General features: G+C 40.5%; 1 protein-coding gene across 1 annotated transcript; it reads right to left on the bottom strand.

The window, feature by feature from the left end:
• Positions 1-477: 477 nt before the first annotated feature.
• On the bottom strand, positions 478-23,323 carry tgs1 (trimethylguanosine synthase 1). The gene is made up of 16 exons (XM_055151677.1): positions 23,183-23,323; positions 21,235-21,378; positions 20,210-20,265; positions 19,804-19,961; positions 19,644-19,719; positions 16,034-16,111; positions 13,795-14,211; positions 11,982-12,087; positions 11,804-11,890; positions 11,604-11,730; positions 9,243-9,531; positions 5,736-5,903; positions 4,705-4,851; positions 3,328-3,546; positions 1,460-1,536; positions 478-1,338 (listed from the first exon to the last, which is right to left on the bottom strand). The coding sequence occupies exons 2-16, from the start codon at positions 21,345-21,347 to the stop codon at positions 1,183-1,185; spliced, it is 2,274 nt and encodes a 757-aa protein (XP_055007652.1). The 5' UTR covers positions 21,348-21,378; positions 23,183-23,323; the 3' UTR covers positions 478-1,182.

Genomic DNA, 23,323 nt, shown 5'->3' on the forward strand with positions numbered 1-23,323 from the left:
TGGACTCGGTCTTCCGTCTCGAAGGTGCTCAGACTCGGTCTTGTCTCGGTCTTGATGGTGCTTGGTCTCGGTCTTGTCTCAGTCTCATCTCGGTCTTGAAGGCGCTCAAACTCGGTCTCGTCTCGGTCTTGAAGGCACTCGGACTCGGTCTTGTCTTTGTCTCGAAGGTGCTTGGACTCGGTCTTGTCTCGGTCTTGAAGTCGCTCTGACTCGGTCTCGTCTCGGTCTCGAAGGAACTTGGACTTGGTCTTGTCTCGGTCTCGAAGGCGCTTGGACTCGGTCTTGTCTTGGTCTCGAGGTCTGATACTTGACGAGTGATAAAATGGAGACAGATTTATAAAAACCTTTGTATATTTGTGCTAAAATAACACTAAAATACAAATAAATGTAAAAAATGACAAAGACGGTCTCGATTTGGTCTTGGTCTCGTCTCGTACAATGCCTAAGGAAGCTGAGGAGTAACTTTGAACCACTGCAAACCGTTTTAAATAAATAATTTGGTTTAATATTATTTTCAGGACTTTTTTAAAAACAAAAATCAGGTTCTATTTGAAAAAAACAAAAACAAAACTCAAAACTGTTCAAATGTGTCTGTAAATGTCTCATTTGAGGTTTAAAATGTGTAAGTTTCAATGTTATTTCTTTGTCTGGAATGTCCCACAGTGTGGCATTAAACCTTTTTATCTTCACGGAGACCAAACCAGACCAAGTTACATATCAGATCTGTGGAGAGGCAACGTCGCTCTGTCAGAACGTCTGTTTTTCGAGGCATTTTTGAGCTTCAAAACCACCTGTGATTAAATAAACGTAAAGCAGAGCCGTTTAAAGTCACACTGCGGAACATTCCAGGCAGAGCGATGGCGTATCCATGGAAACAAGCAGGCGACGGACCCCCAGCTGAAAACGTACACAGCGCATTTGTTTTCTAAAACTGTTCCTGAAATGTTAAGGTTAAATATTCCAAATTACATCTTGGAAATTAATATTATCATGAATTCATATTAACTCCACGGTTAATACATGTAATATAAAAAACAATTTTATTTTATACATCAATAAAATTAGCTTAAGTATATATATATATATATATAAAAAAAAGAACACTGTACAAACTTAAAACTTAAATCAAAAGTTAAACATTTTAAATTGAACTACAGTAAAAATGTGGTGGGATAAACTCTGTTAGTCTTGTTGTGTTGCATTGTGGGAAACGGAGTCCTGCTCTGAGCCGCCGGACTTTATCAAACCCCCGAAATACGCCGTGATGGTTTTCAGTTTGTTATTGAGAAAGTTCTGCTCCACCTCCACTCGACCCCCGGGACCGGCCAAAGACGCGATCTGGAAAATAAACACACAAAAAAAATACAAGTTTAATCCGACTTTTATTAGAATATAAAGACCTGGACTTGTGTTTTGTTTGAAATTCAGGAAAAGTTTGTGAGATTTGTGAAGTACAGACCTGGTCCATGTCGGCGTTCCGAGGCAGGAAATACACGATGTTGTCAGAAATGAGTTTGGCCTTTCGGAAAATCTCGAATGTGACAAAGAGTTAAGGAAAAAAAAAGAGGAGGAGGAGAACAGGAGAGGAGGAGAAGTCGTGTCTTTCCTCTCGCTCCTCAGATCAGAAGGACCAGAAACGCATCGTCGCCCAAATCAAACTCTGCGGGTGAGCGCCGTGGCTTCTCTCTCGTTTAGTCAGATCATAAAAAACATCAAATTTTTGCCCCATTTTCCGTGATGTCGTTGCTCCTTTGTGCTCGCGGTGACTCTGAGAAGGCCGGAGCAAAACTTCAGGCCTGAGTTTGTCTTTGGTCAGACTCAGGATTATTTTTGTCATGGAACGAGTTGAGGTTTAAACTGGAGATGGAGTTTCAGCTCAGGATTTCAGGATAAACCTGGACTTGTGAAGTGACTTCGATGGAACAGCTCCTAGAGCAGCTGTTTATACTCGACACGAGGTCCAGATTCATATAAAACTCTTGTCCCTGGCCTGAAAAACACTGAAGACTCCTGACGAGGCTACGTTTACACACAGCCGGGTATTTTGACAAACGAATATTTCCCTTTCCCGATGTAAACAATATTTTTGTTTACATCGACCTGCATAAATCCTCCATCGAGCTCCGTCAGAACTACACCGAGCCTCTGGGCGCAGCTGGATCAGATTCAAACCTGTAGAGTTATTACACTTGTAAGTATGACTCAAAAATAGCTTGTAAAACGTGTATTAGTGAGCAGGCTCGCCTCTCCACAGATCTGTTAAAGAAGTGGCAACATCACTGACCTCTCAGCCCTTGTTCATCTCTGCTCATGGATATGAAACATCAGCTGTGTGTAAATGCAAACACATGAAAACCAGAAGAAATAGATGAGCTGAAGCGGGGGTTAGTGTCCGGTGCCTCCACCTGAGAAGCGCTTCTGTCCGGATGCTTTGCACCACATCAGAACCAGCCGCGGTCAAGCGCGCAGGACCGGAGCAGCCCGGACCTGTGGTCCACAGCACATTCTCACTTTTCCTGCACAGATGCTGACATTGAAGCACTTGGACCCAGTCCTTTGAGGGCTGGTCTTGCTCGCCCCCGTCTGGAACCAGAACATGGAGGATGGAGCCTCCGGATGGATCTGACAAACACTGGACCCCCAGCCCCGTCTTGAGGGGCTGAGTTACAGACACTGCTCCCGTGTGTTTAGCGCTGTCGCCCGAACTCAGAGCTTCTGCTCTGGGCTGATGTGGGGTGAGTTTGTACAAAGTTCTAGGCTCATGCTGCTGTTTTATGAGTTCATGGTGATAAGTTGAGATGAGGACGCGGTGTTAATGGGGAACATAAATTCCTTTCGCAATTGGAGGAACATTGGGAACATCGGTCTGACCCTGTCCAGGTCCGTATGGGATGGCATCTGGACATATATATATATATATATATATATATATATATATATATATATATATATATATATCTCGTGTCGGACCCCCCATGATGTGGGGTCGACACCCCCGATTAACCCATCACACCGCCTAGCGTGATGGGTTAATCAGGGGTGTCGGACCCCCACATCAGAGCAAAAAGGTAAACATTGGTCGCACTGTCGGCGCGTCAGCTCCTAAAACTCAGTTTATCTCTCTTTACACACAAACGTGAGGCGAAGTCACCGTTTGTGTGTAAAAGATGAGCACAAACAAAGGGAAATGTCTCTGTTTTTAAAAATACCCGTGTAAGTGTAAACGGGGCCTTAAAGTCATCAAAATGTCGCCTGTAACAGGAAACTGAAAGCTCGTCATTAGAGGAACACGGGGACATGGGAGGGCATCTGACACATTTGAAGGATATCCGTCGAGTTCCATCATGGTCTGGATGTCGAAGACGTCGGCGCTCAGGTAGGCGGGGCCTCCCCAGGGCGGGGACAGGAAGACCACGTCGCCACGGAGACGGGGGGCGAGCTGCAGGAAGTCGCCCTGAATGAAGTCGACACGCTCCGCCACGCCGTACACCGCCGCGTTGTGACGAGCCAGATCTATGCGCACGGGGTCAATGTCCACGGCAACAACTGGAGAGAGAAGAGGAGGAGGAGGAGTAGAGTGTAGTAGTAGTAGTAGTAGTAGTAGTAGTAGTAGTAGTAGTACAAGTAGTAGTAATAGAAGTAGAAGTAGAAGTAGTAGTAGTAGTAGTAGTAGTAGTAGTAGTAGTAGTAGTAGAAGTAGAAGTAGTAGTAGCAATAGAAGTAGTTAGTAGAAGTAGTAGTAATAGAAGTAGTATAGTAGTAGTAGTAGTATAGTAGTAGTAGTAGTAGAAGTAGTAGTAGTATAGTAGTAGTATTTGTAGTAGTAGTAGTAGTAGTAGTAGTAGTTGTAGTTGTAGTAGTAGTAGTAGTAGCAATAGTAGCAGCAATAGAAGTAGTAGAAGTAGTAGTAATAGAAGTAGTAGTAATAGAAGTAGTAGTAGTAGTAGTAGTAGTAGTAGTAGTTGTAGTTGTAGTTGTAGTAGTAGTAGTAGCAGCTCCTCATGTATTAAAGCAGTGTGTGTACTTGTATTTGGAGAAGAGTTTTGCTGCCATCTACAGGCCGAGACAAGAACTGAACAGCAGATTCTGAACTCAGAGGAAAAGCAGCAGCAGCAGTAGATATAGAAGTAGTATTTGTAGAAACAGTAGTAGTAGTAGTATTTGTAGTATTAGTAGTAGCAGTAGCAATAGAAGTAGTAGTAGTAGTAGTAGTAGTAACAGTAGTATTTGTAGTAACAGTAGTAGTAGTAGTATTAGTAGTAACAGTAGTAGTATTAGTAGTAGTAGTATTTATAGTAACAGTAGTATTTGTAGTAACAGTAGTAGTAGTAGTATTTGTAGTAACAGTAGTAATAGTAGTATTAGTATTTGTAGTAACAGTAGTAGTAGTTGTATTTGTAGTAACAGTAGTGTTTGTAGTATTAGTAGTAGTAGTATTTGTATTATTAGTAGTAGTAGTATTTGTAGTATTAGTAGTAGTAGTATTTGTAGTATTAGTAGTAGTAGTATTTGTAGTATTAGTAGTAGTAGTATTTGTATTATTAGTAGTAGTAGTATTTGTAGTATTAGTAGTAGTAGTATTTGTAGTAACAGTTGTATTTGTAGTAACAGTAGTATTTGTTGTAGTAGTAGTAGTAGTAGTATTTGTAGTAACAGTAGTATTAGTAGTAGTAGTAGTATTTGTAGTACTTGTCTTGTGTGTACCTCTGTTTCCGCTCAGGGCGAACTGGATGGCGTTTCCTCCGACTCCACAGAAAGCGTCGACGACGAGACGAGACGAAGGAAAACTGCTCCAGACTCGAACGGCGATGTGCTCCGCGATCCGCTCCGGAGTCACGGAAAACCAGCCCTCTGAAACCGGATCAGAACCATCAGAACCAGAACCAGCCCTCTAAAACCGGATCAGAACCATTAAAAGGAAGTGTGTGGTACCATTTAGACCTGGTTTAGACCTAGTTTAAACCTGGAATAGTACTCGCTTAGACCTGGTTTAGATCCGGAATAGTCGTGTTTTATTCCTAGTTTAGACCTGGAATAGTTCTGTTATAGACCTAGTTTAGATCTGGAATAGTCCTGCTTTATCCCTAGCTTAGACCTGGTTTAGACCTGTTGTAGACCTGGTTTAGACCTGGAAGAGTCCTGGAGTAGTCCTATTTTAGACCTGCCTTAGACCTGGAATAGTCCTGGTTTAGACCTAGTTTAGATCTGGTATAGTCCTGTTTCAGATCTAGAATCGTCCTGGTTTAGACTTGGAATAGTCCTGCTTTAACCCTAGATTATCCCGAGTTTAGACCTGGCTTAGACCTGGAATAGTCCTGTTTTAGCTCTGGTTCAGACCTGTTTTAGCCCTAATTTAGATCCGGAATAGTCCTGTTTTAGATCTGCAATAGTCCTGTTTTAGCTCTAGTTTAGACCTCGAATAGTCCTGTTTTAGACCTGGTTTAGACCTAGTTTAGACCTCGAATAGTCCTGTTTTAGACCTGGTTTAGACCTAGTTTAGACCTCGAATAGTCCTGTTTTAGACCTGGTTTAGACCTAGTTTAGACCTCGAATAGTCCTGTTTTAGACCTGGTTTAGACCTAGTTTAGACCGTAATAGTCCTGGTTTAAATCTGGTGGCACTCAGAAGGTGAAATCTTTTCTTGGGTGATATTTGTTGTAAACATTTGAGGACTCCTGGTCTAAAACCTGATCCGTGTTTGTGTTTCGATCTCGTTTCCACGGGGACAGTCTGACCTCTGTCGAGCCGGACGCCCTGGTCGAAGCGCGAGAACAGCCGGTGTCTCTGGGCCCAGTATTTGGCCAGCTCCGGTTCGGCCGCCACCTCCTCCGGCACCGGCTCTGCCCTCCTCTGCTTCCCCCTCCTCTTCCTCTGAGGGCAGGCGGCGCCGTCTGCACTCGCGCCTGGAACACAAACACACAAACAAAAACACGAACACGATTTATTCAGTACAAAAATCCATCTGTGTCCGTGCGCTGTGGACGTCAGAGTGTCAGTCTGACCTGAGGCAGAAGCCCTTTAAGAACATAAAATATAACAAACAAACCAAATCCATCTGAAATTCACTAAGTATTAAATGAAACAATAAAAATTAGGGTTGTCCTGATCTGATCATGTGACTGCGGACTCGATCCAGACTCGGGCATTATGGTCCGATCACGTATCAGATAAACAATACACATATATAACACACAGGACACACAGCACATAACGGTTTTTCTGAGGCGCGGGACTTGCTCAGGGACGTCCAGTCAGCGCGTCTGTCTGTCCCAGCGCCTGTTGTACTGGAGCAGTGGTCCCCAACCTGTAGATCGACATCAACAATTTGATCTTTGCCGTGTCCCCGGTAGATCTCCAGCTGAATTCAACAATTTGTGATACTAGATGTGCATTGTAAGTGAGCGCTTACTTTGGTTTAACTTATCTGCGTGAGGTGGTCTTTTCACAAATGAAAATCAACAAATCCAAGCACAGAAACAGTCTGAGCGAGAGGCACCTCACAGATTGTCTCAGTTTAGCTGTTTGCAACTATAAACCAAACTTCAAAACATTATCCAAGGAAATTCAGATTCACCCATCACCCCGAGTTTGATAATAATAGAACTTCTCTCATTGACCCTTAATGCTGTTTAGTGATCAAATTTGCACTATTTTGGTTGCTTTCACTGCATTTGGTTTGCATTTTGTTTGTATTGCAAGTTAGGGACGGGCATTCGATGAAACTTTCTTAATCGATCGTCGGAAGAATTAACGATCGATTATCGATTAATCATTAACGTTTTTATATTAAAATGATCATCATTATTATTACTATCTGCACTAATCTGCATAAATAAATTCAACTTTACGACATATAAACATAACGACTCTAGAGCCACATCAGCTGTTTGACATTATAATGTGTTTAATTCAGTTTTGTTCAAATCTCACAGAAACGAAACTTAAAACCACATCACTAATTTACATAAACTCAGTGAAGATAAAACTCCAGCTCTTGTGTCACTGATGCGATCAATTTCTGTCGGATTAAAAGACATGACTCAGGTGAATACAGGTTAATGTGACCAGATTTGTGTTTGTCAAAACCAGGACAGCGTACGGGGGGAGGGGGGCGGGGCCTCGTCATCCACATTGAGCGATTCTCACCTGGTAAAGCTTTTTCCCACTGGACACAGAAACATATGTGCTGCTTTATACACTGTGCACATGGACTCACACTTGTCCCGAACGCAACGGAAAGCGTGGAATTTCTTGTACAAATCATTGTTAAATACACATTTGTGCTTCGGTTCGTTACAGACTGACCCACTGTTTGTGTCTCGCTCCTTCTGATGCAGAGACACATGTACACACCTGTTTGGTCACGATACACACAGCAACATACATTCGGTTTGTCGATTAAAATTAACGTATTCAATGAAATTCTTAATGTTCAATTATCGATTAATCAATTAATCATGCCCATCCCTAATTGCAGTTACACATTTTTTCTTGCAGAGAGTGTTTTGGTCCCCATTCTATAATGAGTGTTCTTTAAGTTACAAGATTGCAAAAATAAAGCTGTCTGGAACTATAAACACGATCACTTTTGTTGTTGTTATTTACGTCCATGTTGGTAGATCTTGCTCTTTTCTCGGACCAAGTATGTAGATCTTTGTCTGAAAAAGGTTGGTGACCACTGTACTAGAGACACTCGCGCTGGGACTTCTGGGTCGTGTCGTGCTCGGGCGCTGTTACCTGTGGTTCTGTGGCCCGTGTTCACACCTGCGTCATCGCTCAGAGCTGTTTGTTGCAAACAAAACACAAAGCGCTGTTGAGGGAGAGTGTCCGTCCAGTGGCACGAAGCGTCTATTGAGCGGTGGGACTGATGTTGCGGTGCTCTGCTGTGAGTTTGTGGAGGTGGCGGCGGTGCGGGGGACAGGGGCTGTGGAGCTTCGGTCATCTTGTTTTTATTTGGTAAAATTTTGTACTATTTGGATCATAGACGAGCCTAAATATTTCAAATATAACATGCAAACATATAATATCAAATAAAAAAAAAATGTAGATTGTGCAGAGTCGAGTCTCAGGTCTGATCTGGTTCTGGTCTGGTTCCTGTTTGGTCCAGTTCATTAAGTTTACTAAGTTACACATTCCAAGACCAAACTGTGGTAAAAGTAAAGATTTTCAACAAGGATGATGAATGGTGAGAAAAGTTAATAATAAAAAAAAAAAGTTTTGGACAGCCCAAACTAGGGATGGGCATGATTAGTCAATTAATCGATAATTGATCATTAAGAATTTCATCGATTACGTAAATTTTTATCGACAAACCGAATGCAGGTTGCTGTGTGTAGCGTGACCAAACAGGTGTCCGTACAAGTAGCTCTCTGCACTCAGAAGGAGCGAGCAAACACAGTCAGTCCGCCTGTAACGTACCGAAGTGCATATGCGTATTTAACAATGATTTGTACAAGAAATTCCACACTTTCAGTTCCGGTCGGGACAAGTGTGAGTCCATGTGCACAGTGAACAAAGCAGCACATATGTTTCTGTGTCCAGTGGGAAAAAGCTTTACCAGGTGAGAGTCGCTCAATGTGGATGACGAGGCCCCGCCCCCCCTCCCCCCGTACGGTGTCCTGGTTTTGACAAACACAAATCTGGTCACACTAACTTGTATTCCACTGAGTCATGTCTTTTAATCAGACAGAAATTGAACCACATCAGCGACACAAGAGCTGTAGTTTTATCTTCGCTGAGTTTATGCAAATTAGCGATGCGGTTTTAAGTTTAGTTTCTGTGAGATTTGCGCAAAACTGAATTAAACACATTATAATAAACGGGCTGATGTGGCTCTAGAGTCGTTACGGTTTATTTGTCGTAAAGTTGAATTTATTTATGCAGATTAGGAGTGCAGATAGTAATAATAATGATGATCATTTTAATATAAAAACGTTAATGATTAATCGATAATCGATCGTTAATTCTCTCGACGATCGATTAAGAAAATTTCATCGAATGCCCATCCCTAGTCCAAACACTACACATGAAATAAACACAGTCTGATCCCCGCACACGTCCTGGATCTGATTCTTTGCTCTTCGTTCAGTTTATAATGTTTTATAGAAGTATCGGATCGGGATTCGGTATCGGCAGATTCTCAAAATCAAAGGACTCGGACTCGGGGGGCAACAAAATGTAATCGGGACATCCACAATAATAATTATGATTTAAAGTCTGTTTCCTCAGGTGTTTGGGTTTACCTTCGGGCTCTGGCAGGAGGAAGTCTGGAGTCTCCAAGCAGGGCAGAGGTCTCTTGTTCTGGGCTCGTTTCGTCTCCTCTCCGTCCTCTGCGTCTGGAACCCACAGACTGATCACCGTCCTCTCCTCCTCCAGGTTTCTCTCTCTCTCCGTCCCCTCTTCCTCTTCCTCCTCCGACACGTTCTTATCCTTCGTTAAACCCTCCTTCCTCTCTTCTGCGACGTCCACGTTTCCCGGTTCTGACGTCGCAGCTTCCGTGTTTCTCTGGATGTTCCCGAGAAAATCCTTCACCTAAAAAAAAAAAAAAAAAAAAAAGAACAATTCCTGTTATTTTTCATGCTCGTAAAGAATTAAAGGTTCACCGTGTAACCTTTCCTGCTCGTCTCCATGGAGATGCTGTTGCTTTGTTTAAAATCTAACAGATAAAACGCTTTTTCTTATTTGGAGACAAGCAGGCAACACCAGGTCACGTCTACGGAGAGGCGAGGGGTTCTGAGCAAAATTTTATCATCAATGAAAACAGCTGTAAAAGAACAGTAATAGAAAACGCGTTTAAACGAGTTTAATGCCATACTGTGGAACATTCTCGGCAAAGAAGTAACATCTCCAACTGTCTGTGTCTCCATGGGGTCTTATTCTGTATAAAAGTTGTAAAAATCCCTGTATTTTAGACTCGACTACAGACGTGTTCGCACTTTTTCAGCGCGTGAGATTCTTATAAAATGATCAAGTCCAAACGATCGACTAGAAAAATGCAAATCAATTATTTATTTATTTATAAATATACTGAGAGTCGGTCACGGTGAAACGGTGCTTGGTAGGGCTGGGTATCATTCAGAAGTTGCCGATACGACATATATTTCAAATCGATTCAGTACAGATCAATAAAAAATAATGTCTAAATCTAAACATTTTAATCGTCAAAACAGTGAAAACGAGTTTCCTTCCTCTAAACAAACAGCAAAACTGTAGCTCTGTAACAAAATAATTGAGTAAAATAAACCAAAAAAAATACTCTTGGCGATATATCGATACAGCAGCCCACGATATCAATACTGTATCATCACATTAAACGATACGATACATCGATATTTTGTATTTTGTAATTTGTCTCAAATGGTTGGACGTGTCTGAAGCCTTGGAGAAACACTGACCTCTAGTGGACAAACTGAACCATTGCAAACCAGCACACAACCCACAAAACAATAATAACACAATAATAATGATGATTTAAAATAATATGTGAAGAGCAACATAAATAACATCCTGTAAATAAGAAAATAGTGATCCCAAACCATGGATCGCTTTTTTTCCACTTGTAGACGCCATCGAAAATGAAACAAATGCCAAAAGTCGCCAAAATCACCACTAACGTCACACAATACTCTTCACTACCCAACATTTTTAAGAAATATTGGTGCATCTTTTATCCTGTAGCAGTTCAGCGCTCGTCAAACCACGGAAGTGCGCCGAACACTCTGAAGCTCTGAACCAATCGCAGAGCGGAACATTCGCCGAGCCAATGAAACGCTTCGATACACTAAAGCGATTAAGTAGGGGGAGGGACCGACACTTCAACACTTTGATCATGTGAGCGGCTGCTGCGAGACGAGCTCCGAGGCAGAGCTTCGGAGCAATTTGTTTCAGAAAGAACGAGACGTGCTCCGGAGCTCCGACTCATTTGCCCGTCACTAATATTTTGATATTTTTGGACACTCCTAAAGCTTGGACTTAATGATCTTCATGATGTGGGAAAAGGCTGACTCACATAAATAAGTTTTTTATAAATCTATCTCCATTTTATCTGATAAATGTTAATTTAAGATTAAAATAAGTCAAACTAATTGTTCTGCACTGAAACACTCTGTGCCTTTTTTTGGACCCTCACCCACAGTTTGAGAACCACTTCTTTAAGAGAACTTCCACTGGCACTTTACACAAAACTGAGAAGAAAGTGAAGAAAATGAGCAGGATTTTTACTTTTTTTTTTTTTTTTTTACAACTGTAATAAATTATGTACGGACTCGTTGAGTGTCAGACTGAGACGAGACCAAGTTCAAGCTCCTTCGAGACAAGACTGTGTCAAGACCGAGTCCTAGCGCCTTCAAGACCGAGACAAGACCGAGTCCAAGCGCCTATAAGACCGAGACAAGACCGAGTCCAAGCTCCAAGACAGAGACAAGACCGAGTCCAGTCCAGTCCGAGACTAGACCAAGACCAGTCTTGAGTACTACAACACTAAAATCTACCCGCACTCTCCTGGAGATCGACTGGTAGATCTCGATCGATGTATTGGGCGCCTTTGCTCTACAAACTCAAACGGCACTGAGGTGAGTTACATTTCTAATATAAACCGTTTTTACCTTACTGAGAGTGGAGCTCCTCTGAGAGTCGTCGTCTGAGAATCGTATGTGTGTGTTTTGTTTACGGTTTTGTTTTTTCTTCTTCTGTTGTTTCTGAAAACCCGTCGCGCTGAAAACACTGGAGAAGCTGAAAACACAGACGTACCTGTAGTTACACTTCTGTTACTTTCACGTTCTCGGTTATATCAGTCTAAACTTACACTGGGTTTGCGTTTCGTTTGAGACCCAGTTTCCTCCAGGATTCCTCGGACATGGGCTGTGGGCTTTCCTCTGCGTCCAGCTCGTGACTGAAGAGAAAACGAAAAGATTATTTTAATAGCAGACCAGAAAAGTTACTCAGTGCAGTTTTATTTGTTCTGACAGAGACTTTACACTGACCTGCGTTTGAGTTTGACCTGCGGTTTTTCTGGAGGCTCCTCTTCCTCTTCCTCAGACTTCCTCCTGGACTCACCTCTGTCCACTCCTCCTCCAGTCTGCACCGAACCTGAAGAAAACAGAAAGGATTAAGTTTAAAGTCAAAACTGCAACTTTGGACGCGTAATTTTTAGAATGCATTGAAAGTGAATGAGGGCGGCTCCACGGCGAACATGTATGATCCATCCTATCCACATATCCCCGTCAAAATACACAGAGAGCATCGACTGTTGAATTTGTGCTTTTTTACCATCAGCACAACGTGTTCCTGGGGCAGATCTGTGTCGTGTGAAAGACTTTTACTTTTGAAATCCTCGTGTTTGCCGTAGTGAGCCTGTGCAGAAGGTAAATACAAGTCTGTTCAGCTGTTAGTTTCACTGTGATTGATTGACTGCATTTATATAGCGCATTTCAAGATCCCCAAAGCGCTTTACAGTTCATTATTCAGTCACTCCACACTCAGTGGTGTAAACTACTACTGTAGCCACAGCTGCCCTGGGACAGACCGACAGACGCGAGGCTGCTAATCTGCACCATCGGCCCCTCCGACCACCACCATCACTCACGCTCACACTACTGTCATACTAGACAATGTGGGCGAAGTGTCTTGCCTAAGGACACTGTGGACCTGATACAAGCGACTAAACGCCTCAGTCGACTTTGCTCGTCTTTCCCACTGAGAAACACAGAGTCAGAGTCGCTCGTGTACGTCCTGCTGGAGCTGCAGGTGGAGCCGCCTAAAACTCATAATAAAACAGGGGTGTCCAAACTTTTTTCATCAAGGGCCACAGATCTGAACACAGATGAAGCAGAGACTGATCAACGGCCGTAGACTGATGCTCAATACTGTGAATAATTGAAATATGACTCATTCTAACATGATAAACATGCACATAAGTCTTTACTCACGCTATGATCCTTAAAACCAAACACTAAATATTAAATATTCATTTTATCTAGGCAGATGCAAGGTAATTTGGGTCAATTCAGCTGGAAGCCTGAGGGCCAAGAAAAATTGGTCTGAGGGCCACATTTGGCCCACGGGCCATAGTTTGGACATGCCTGCGTTAGGCAAACGTGTGAATGAAACAAAACACAACTCCAGGTCTGTTTTTGGACAACGTGCAACAAAGTTCTAATATCATTAAAACCTCACAAGACCTTTACAAGTATTGAAAACACATTTGGTTTATTTATGATGTTTTAGCCCAGAGGTGTCAAACATACGGCCCGGGGGCTGGATCCGGCCCTCCAAGACCTTTATTGTGGCCCTCGGCTGATTTTCTGCTAAAATATTTTACTGATATTTTCTATTAAAATCTTGTTAATTTTCTGTGGTGTTTATCACAGCAGCGTCTCCAGCGTCTCTGTACGTGGCCCCTCCCACCAGAGCAGCACAAATGAAGACTTGTCTCTTTCCAAACGCTCTTAAAGGACGATCGTTTTGACTGTTGACCGTGACACCCTCATCAGAAAAATGTCCAACATGAGAAAAGTGGAGCCGAGTGCAGGATTTTACAACAAAAATTGACTTATTCCTGTTTACAAACAAGCTCATGTTAAAACTTTGTGTTGAAATTGTATTTTTCTTAAAGTTTCAGGCTGTTCATAATATTATAATATTTAGTAAAAGAAAGAGTTCATCAATTAAAAAAGATTTCTGTAATAGATTTGTGTTTCTCTGCACAAATATTTGAACATATTGTTATTTTCGGGGTTTATATGTCATGAATTTTCTGATCCGGCCCCTTTGGGATCAGAGGTTTAGTCACTGTACCTGTTCGTTCCTCTGAGTTGCTCTGATGACCGTCTGAGGGTTTTTTATCATCTGTTCCTCCTTCGCTCGGCTCTGCTCTCTCTCCTCCTCCATTTTTCACAAACTCATTTTTAAAGTCCATGTTTTGCTCGTCTCCTGGTGTTTTTAAAGTGCAAAAATGGTTAAACTCTTCCGTTAATCCCTCCGTCTCCTCTCCTCCTCCCTGCTCCCCTCCTCCGTGCTCTGAGCCCACGGTCCAGCCCTGCTCCGTCCAGTAGTAGAACTGCTCCTGGTAGTAGTAGTAGGTCTCCTGGTAGTGCAGGTCCCAGGAGGTCTTCAGGTCCGGGTTGACCCACGGAGGGTCCAGGTCCGGTTCAGATCCAAAGTCCGGATTCTTCTCCAACCAGTGAGTCCAGAGCAAAGACTCCCCCTGTTCAGCTGAAGAGAAGAGAGCAGAGTCAGACTTACAAGTGCACAGGACAGGTTTTGATAATTCTCCATTTTTCTACTTTATTTGGTGGGATAATTTCTGCTGTAAATATAAATTATAATTTTACACCAATCAAGATGCAATTTGTGAAGAAAAGTAAAAAAATAGGTTTAAAAATTACAGAGAGAGTTCAAAAACACACTCATGACATCACAGAAGGGAGAATCATATGCAAAAGTTCGACACAGCTCGTATTTAAAGCTGCACTGGGTAACTTTTTCTGGTGGTTGTGCCATTGCTCTGCCTGGAATGTTCCACAGTGTGACATTAAACAGCTCTACCTCACGTTTATCCAACTACAGGTGGTTTTAAAGCTCAAAAATACGCGGGTTCTCTCCACAGATCTGACCTGTAACTTGGTCCGGTTTTGCTTTCCATGAAGACAGAAAGGTTTAATGCCATATTGTGAAACATTCCAGACAAAGGAATAACGTCTCCATGGAGAAAAGCATCTGACGGACCCTCCACTAGAAAAGTTACACACCGCAGCTTTAAAGCGGCTGATAAATTTAGTATGTTTAAAAGAAACTTGATTTTTTAAATGTACCGTTAGTTTTATTAGTGGAATTTTCATAATAAATAAACATAAAAAACATAAAATAAATAATCCACAAATTTGTATCATGTATAATATTGGTGACCAGTGTCGGGAAGGTGACTTTTAAAATGTAATCCCCTACAGATTACAGATTACATACACCAAAATGTAGTTTGTAACGTAATCCATTAAATTACTTAAAGTGAGTAATGTAATCTGAATACTTTGGATTACTTGATATTGTCATGTTTTTTTAAAACTACATGAATGTACCAACCACATCCTGAAAATTTTTGTTTTTTTAGACCTAGTTTAGTCTTTAGTGCTGGTTTAGTCGTGGTTCAGTCCTGGTTTAATCTTTAGTTCTGGGTTAGTCCTCCTTTAGTCCTGGTTTAATCCGGTTTTAGTCCGGGTTTTAGTCCGGGTTTTAGTCCGGGTTTTAGTCCTGGTTTAGACCTGGTTTAGACCTGGTTTAGACCTGGTTTTAGTCCTGGTTTTAGTCCTGGTTTTAGTCCTGGTTTCAGTCCTGGTTTTAGTCCTGGTTTCAGTCCTGGTTTCAGTCCTGGTTTCAGTCCTGGTTTCAGTCCTGGTTTTAGTCCTGGTTTTAGTCCTAGTCCTGTTTTTAGTCCTGGTTTTAGTCCTGGTTTTAGTCCTGGTTTTAGTTTAGTCCTGGTTTTAGTCCTGGTTTTTAGTCCTGGTTTTAGACCTGGTTTTAGTCCTGGTTTTAGTCTTAGTTTAGTTTAGTCCTGGTTTTAGTCTTGGGTTTAGTCCTGGTTTTAGTTTAGTCCTGGTTTTAGTCTTGGTTTTAGTCCTGGTTTAGTCTTAGTTTAGTCCTGGTTTTAGTCCTGGATTTGTCCTGGTTTTGGTCCTGGTTTTAGTCCTGGTTTAGACCTGGTTTTAGACCTGGTTTTAGACTGGTTTTAGACCTGGTTTTAGACCTGGTTTTAGTCTTGGTTTAGTCCTAGTTTTAGTTCTGGTTTAACCCAAAATGTGAAAATAGGTAAATACCTCTGTGTAATCCATTTATTTCAACAAAGTAACTGTAATCCAATTACCACTCACTGAAACAGTAACTGTAACTGAATAGTTACTCATCATTTGTACTCTGATTACTCCGGTACATGTAATCTGTTACTCCCCAACACTATTGGTGACATGGACCAACGTCCTACAACACAAACAAATGTTCTACTCCCCGTTTTTTTAAAATAAAAAATAAAATAGTTTCTTACCCCAGTACTTCTGCCACTCGTCGTCTTTTGTGTCCGTGTTTGTTTTCTCCACAGGTTCAGGCTCCTCCTCTTCTACATCTGTGACAACGTAATGCTCCGTTATAACACAGTATTCACATTTTATCGTTTTGAGAATTAAATACTTGCCCCAAAACAACTAATTAACACGAGTCACTCCCCCTTCAGAGCGCCGTCACGACACAATCACAAACGATAAAAACGACCGCACATCGCAGGTTTGTCACGTTGCTGTGCGCCGTTTTGCATCACGCTTTTGTATGTTTACGGAGAATTGTCGTGCGGGAGCGTTGTGGGCGGAGCCTCGTGCAGAAACTTAAATCTAACCGTAAAGAGGGTTGGAATAGAGCTCAGGAGGGATCACTAAATTACTCAAAGATGCATGGTTGACTCTAAAAACTCTTCAGGCAGTTTTTTGAGTAGGGAACAACGTTAAAATCTGGCAAAAAAAAAAAAGTCAAATTTGCGTAACAGCTCCTCTTTAAAGATAAAGCGCGGTGTAAAGGTGCACTATGTAACTTTTCTGCCAGGTTACAAGTCAGATCAGTGCAGCGGCGACTAAGTCTGTGCAGTTAATCGAAGTTTGATCACGATTTTGATTTGTGCGTCAAACGATTTCCAAACTCATATCATCGAGTTGAAATGATAAAGCTTAACAAAGTTTAATTTGGGATATTTTTCATATAAATACGTATATTTATTTATTTATTTTTTTTAATATAGAGATTGTAGAACAGCTGGATGTATAGTTTATTTTGGACACATTTATGTTTTTCTGCCTTATTTCCTGTTCAAAGTTTTTTATTTTTTTTATTTTATGTTTTATACATCGCAAAACTGCACTAAGGTTCATATTTGTAGCCTGAATTTATTTTCAGTGTGAAAGTTTTGCGTAAATTATCAACAACAGTGTTTTTTTTTAGAGAGAAATGCTGAATAAACGCATCGTGTAACTAAAAAAATAATCGTTTGAATAATCCTGATTTCAATATTGACCAAAATAATCGTGATGATGTTTTTTTCCATAATCGAGCAGCAATGAAACACCTGCAAAATAATTACTGCAAGATATGTAATTTAATGCCCCTCTGTGAAACATTTCAGGCCAAGGAATAATATTTCCAAGGAGACAAGCAGGTAGAAAAGTGATATAGTGCACATTTATAACAGTATTAATAAAGTGAAAGTGTTTTGAAGATTTAGTTTCAATTTAGGGCTGTCAAAAGTATCGAGATCAGACACTTATCGATACTAAAACCAGAATCGAAACCGAAACTTGAAGATCCTAATTTTTCGCAGGTGTCGATACTAAAAAAAATCCCATTGACAGGACAGAAATGAAACTTTCCTGAATGTGTTTAACATGGTAGAAAGTTCAAAAAAGTCGATAATATTCCCTCTTTAAAGGTTGTTTGGAGGATTGTCCAAGGAAAGAGAAATAAGTGACTGTTTTTCCTTTTTCAACTGTTGTACGCCTCCTCCCGCCGCCTCTTTACTCTAGAAATCACGCTTGTTTACAGCCGCTGCGTGTTCAGAATACAAGCATCACGAATTTTGGACTTTGGGTCATCTCGCAATCCATACTGGGAAGGATCCTCCGAAAAAGTGAGCATCAAACCTCCATGTTTTTGTTTTCCCAGTGGGATGCGTCTATTGTCAAAGTCGATCTTTTCAAGTCTTTTGAACCATATCACTTTTGTTTCTGGTTGTGATATTGTCATATTTTAGTTTTGGGATTCGGACATCGCAATTGTGTGGTTGTTGGATCCTAACAGCGGAAATGGTTATGAATTTAAAAAGTCAACGCCAAAGTGAAAGGCTCCAACTGTTCACCAAGAAACACCTTCCACTGCAAAGAGACCAAGACGTGATGTTTCTGTAAAACCACAAGAACAAGAAAGTGCAGCTCAGTCTGTTTGTCTTCTGCTCCTCTCCATTAACAAACGGGATTTTGATTTGTCGTTGCTCCACATACAAAACGTTCGCTGCAAACTCGGGATGATTTAGGCAGCCAAATGTTTCCTTTTTGGTTCTTCCTGTGGATCAATCCTGTCCATCGCCTTCGCCTTTCACTATTTTTCATTCCGTTGGGAAGAGAAACAGTTTGAACTAAGGTTTGCAGTCACACACATCTGATTCACTTTCGCACTGATGGAGTTTGCAAACTTCCGAAGCCCGTTTTCCGCTGTTAGGATCCAACAACCACACAATTACGATGTCCAAATCCCAAAACTAAAATATTTACTATATATACTATATAAGAGGCAGAATAACAGGAAATGTCACCTAAATGAACCCAATTTCAAATGAATTTGCATCACGGAACTTTTCACGCATCTTTTTGAAGTATCTAGCTGCAGCCTTTTCCTTTTTAGTCATTCGATCTCTCATTCTCTCCAGTTTCTGAATCTTCTCTTCATCTCCCCTCTCCTTCATCTTCTCAATGAGAAACTCCAGATGGATGAAGGTGGACACAGAGTCCACGTTCAGAGCGATCCTCTCCAGCTGCTCCACTAACTCAAAGGCATCGTCCAGACTCTGGTCTTTGGCTTGTTGAAGGTTGGACATTTCCTTCTCCAGATCCTCCAGCAGACTGGTCTTCTTCTCACTCTCTGCTTTATTCTCTTCAAACTTGGTCTTCATTTCTTCAATGGTCCTTTCCACTGTTCTGCTCTTAGTCACATATCTCCACTTTTCCTTCACATGAGCTTCCACTGGACACTTCCCAGAACAGGAAGTACATTTCCCGTCCTTCATGACGTAACACCAGCTTGGACTCCAGGCCCAGGTGCATCTTGGGTAATGACAGTTCTCTTCACAGTTATTACAGGTGACAGCTTTGTTGTCCCACCAGGCATCTATTTTTTCTTTTTCTTTGTAGGTTTCTTCTATGGAAACTTTAAAGTTTTGGTTCTTCTCCATCTCGTGGTTAAACTGTTCAAGTTGTTTTCTGTTCTTTCTGATTGCTTCCTGTTTCATTTCCGTTTCTTTCATATTTTTAAAAATATGGGTAATATAGTCAAAAGTCATGGTTTGATGTTCACTTTTCGGAGGATCCTTCCCAGTAAGGATTGTGCAGTGACCTGAAGTCCAAAATTCGTGATGCATGTATTGCTGTTGAAGTTTCCTGTCCAGAAGTAATTCATCGACCGACGTGTCAGTCTTTAGACCCTTCGTCTGCTTCAGTTGCGCCATCGCTGAAAGGAATCTCCAAGAATCACCTCAGTTTGACTTCGCTCCGACCTCAAAAACGGACTTTCTTTTGCGGTGAACTGGTCGTGGATTCTTGTCTGCGATCGCTACAAGCTTTGTGCAAACTGCGAGGAAGCTACAGTTCGAAAAAGCCTCTCAGAACCGCTGCGTTGGTCGAGTAAACGGCGTCTTTCGTGTCTGGAATGTGTGACAGCCGAACGTAAGGTTTATCTGGCCTCACTAGATCCACAGTTGATGCATTTTCATTCTTTTTTTTTTTTTGGTCATCATAATTACAAGTCTGCTGCATCTCTATAATGCTATTTTGAGCTTTCACTGACAATTTGAAACAAACAAAAAAAAAAATCCTCCTTAGAACCTTTAAATAAACATCTCGTACCATCAGAATCCTCCTCGTCGTCTTCGTCTGGTGCCGTGGCCCAAAACGGAGCTGGGTTCTTGTTCATTCTCTTCCCCTGTGAACATCAGGGTTGCCAGATTTTCAGAGAGAAGTAAGCAAACAAATAAAAAAATAAAGCCCTTTAATTTGGTTTTCTCACGGTTCTCTTGTATTCCGAGGAGCTGGAGAAGGACAGAGGAAGCCCCATCTTTAACATCAGCTCAGACTCTTCGTCCAAAACATTTTCCTCCTCCGGGTTTGGTTCAGCGTCTGGAGTCTGCTGCTCTTCCTCCTCTGCTTCCTCCTCATCCTCATCCTCTGCGGTCAACAGAAAATACAAAATTAAAGATTATAAACCAAAATTAAAGGTATTAAAAGGTTCTATATTACACAAAATTGTCTCTTCTGAGCTTTAAGTCACGTTATAATGTTATTACGAGATCAGAAAATGGTGTAGTACGGGCCCTTTTAATCAATTTGATATTTCTTCTTCTTTTGTATTTTCTTTTCCAGTTATCACGGGACCTTCTTGCTGTGAGGTGAGGTGCTTAAGCCGCAGTGCTTACCTGGCTGTGGGACGTTCCTGAGAAGTCGATTGTCAGAACGATAAAGCTCACGGTCTCTGGAGGGAAAGTTAAAATAAAACAATGAATATAAACTATATCAGGGTTGTAGAAAATAAGACACGAATTGATACTAAAAATAGAATTGAAACTCGATCCTCGTTTGAACAGATATCGATACGAAAAAAAAAGTCCCATTGAGAGGACAGAGCAAAACCTTTCCCGAATGTGTTAAGACCGATCTTGAGCTGCAAAAGAGCACAACTAAAAGAGCACAGAGACTAGTACACGCTCATGGATCACTACGGAAAATATAATTTTAAACCTTTTTTTTTTTATTTTTGTTTAAGTAGCAGTAGTTTGAGTATAAAGTCCCATGTCCCGGATCGAGGTCGACTAGTGGCCGCTCCAGGTACTGCAGATTCTTTTCTATTTTCACAACATAAACTTTAAAAAATGTTTAAATTTCTTTGTCATACTGAGCCTCACCTCGCTCTAGCAGCTCTCGCTCTGATCTGTCTCTGATTGGTGTAACTGCAGCAGATCTGAACTTACTGCAGACAATGTGGACAAGTTGGTTTTTCTGGCCAAAAATATGAAGACTGAGTAAAAGTTCATCCTGAAACTGTTAGTGCTGCGCTTTCCTTTTTGAAAAGTTTCGTTTACAATTTACAAGGAATTTATTTTTCATAATATTTCATACAATTGTTGCTTATTTGAGAATATTTTATTTAAGTTATTAGTATTACCAAGCAGCACTTTGCATTTATTTTATTTTCCCGTTTGTATAATGTTAAAACAAATTGTTGATTTAATAAACACAAATGGTTTTGTATTTTGTTCCCAAGCTGAACCGAAAATGAACCGAACAATGACCTCAAAACTGAGGAATGTACCAAACTGTGATTTTTGTACCATTACACCTCTTCTACTCCACCCTACTTACTCGAAATCGACTTTGAAATTCTAGTGACACTAAACACACACTAAATTTACTTCATGACCAGGTGTTTAAATCCAAGTCTCACATGACAAAAGCGCGGGAGCAGCGGCAGAGGACGCTCTGGTCTTTGGAGGAGAGTTCACCGCTGAAAAACAAAATGTCTGCCAGAACCGTGGTCCTGCTTCGGTCCAACATCATGTTCACGAAAAACCCAGACTGTGAAGGAAATCTAAAGAGGAAAAAAAGAATAATATTATAATTATAGTTAGAGCAGTTCAATTCTGAGAAAAATCATCATCATGATTATTTTATTCAAACGATTATTTTCTTAGTTACACTATGCATTTATTCAGCATTTCATTTATGCAAAACTTTGAAAAAGAAACTAAAAATAGGCTACAAATATAAACTTCACAGCAGTTTTGTGATGTATAAAACATAAGATGAATAAAATATTCTTCAAACATGAAATAAGGCAGAAAAACAGAAATGTATCCAAAATAAACTATATATCCAACTGTTCTACAATCTCTATATTTAAAAATAAATATACTTAATTATATAAAAAAATATATATCCCAAAATAAACTTTGTTAAGCTTTTTCGTTTCAACAATAAGAGTTTGGAGATCGTTTGACACACAAATTGAAATCACGATCAAAATTCAATTAATGGCACAGCCTTAATTTTACGCACTATTGCTTACGGATGTGCAAAAATATTGAAATATCGATATATCGTATCATTAAATGTGATGATACAGTATCGATATCGTGGGCTGCTGTATCAATAAATCGTCAAGAGTATTTTTTGGGATATTTTACTAAATTATTTTATTACAGCCACAGTTTTGTTGTTTGTTTAGAGCAGGGGTGTCAAACTCATTTTGGTCCGGGGGCTGTATCCAACCAACTCTGATCCAAAGTGTCCGGATCAGAAAACTCATGTCATGTAAACCCCAAAAATAACAATAAGTTCAAATATTTGTGCAGAGAAACACAAATCTATTACAGAAATCTTTTTTAATTGATGAACTCTTTCTGTTACAAAATATTATAATATTATGAACAACCTGAAACTTTAAGAAAAATGTAATTTCAACACAACGTTTTAACATTAACTTGTTTGCAAATAGGAATAAGTCCATTTTTGTTGTAAAATCCTGCACTCGGCTCCACTTTTCTCATGTTGGACATTTTTCTGATGAGGGTGTCACGGTCAACAGTCAAAACGATCGTCCTTTAAGAGCGTTTGGAAAGAGACAAGTCTTCATTTGTGCTGCTCTGGTGGGAGGGGCCACGTACAGAGACGCTGGAAAATTACCAACATTTTAATAGAAAATATAATTAAAATATTTTAATAGGAAATCAGCCGAGGGCCAGATTAAAGCTCTTGGAGGGAACCCCTTGACACCCCTGGTTTAGAGGAAGGAAACTCGTTTATGCGACACATTTGACATTTTCACTGTTTTGAGGATTAAACTGTTTGTGTTTCATATGAACTTTGCACAAGAAGTGGTTTAACAAAGACTTTTAGTGTCACAGCCATGATTAAGACTTTATCGAATCAATTTGAAATATATCGTATCGGATCGAAGTTTCACTGTATCGAGATTTGTATCGTATCGGCAACTTCTTAATGATACCCAGCCCTAATACTGACTTTTGGTGGATCTGAGAGAAGGAGATCACATTCAACATAAAAAAATGTTTAAACTATTTATCTATAAAGCTTATTTATATTCACAATGAATCTACATTATCTGTTTAATGGTAAAACTCTTTTTACAATTTACAGGATATTGTTTCCATGACAGAATGTATTTTGACTTATTTAACGTCACATTAAAACAATCTCTACCCTCAGATTTTGCATAATTTTATATCGTTTATGTTTTTTAAATTGTAAAACTGTATTTAATTAAACGTTTTGTGTTCGTTGTACAGAAAAGAAGCATCTTGAATGACAGTTAGCATTTAAGGATTCTTAGGCTAATAAAAACGCCGTAACAACATATATGATGAAAAACTTACATGTTAATGCATCTTTAATCCAGACGGGGGTTATCCACAGTTCTCTTGCTTTAAAAAAAACCCTCAAAAATCCGTAATAAAATATAAAAACGTGAAAGATTTGTTCAAGCATGCGCGCTGGAAGTCCGCCGCTTTCAGACG

Source organism: Boleophthalmus pectinirostris, unplaced genomic scaffold (genome assembly GCF_026225935.1).
Source record: "Boleophthalmus pectinirostris isolate CB_2022bp ecotype Guang Dong unplaced genomic scaffold, ASM2622593v1 HiC_scaffold_16, whole genome shotgun sequence".
Lineage (NCBI taxonomy): Eukaryota > Metazoa > Chordata > Actinopteri > Gobiiformes > Gobiidae > Boleophthalmus > Boleophthalmus pectinirostris.

Coding starts and splice junctions, on each gene's coding strand:
- tgs1 (XM_055151677.1), bottom strand. CDS start 21,347: ATGATGTTGGACCGAAGCAGGACCACGGTTCTGGCAGACATTTTGTTT. Junction 12,088..13,794: donor CAACTCAGAGGAACGAACAG/GTACAGTGACTA, acceptor TGTTTTCTTCAG/GTTCGGTGCAGACTGGAGGA. Junction 1,537..3,327: donor CATGATGGAACTCGACGGAT/ATCCTTCAAATG, acceptor TCTTTGTCACAT/TCGAGATTTTCCGAAAGGCC.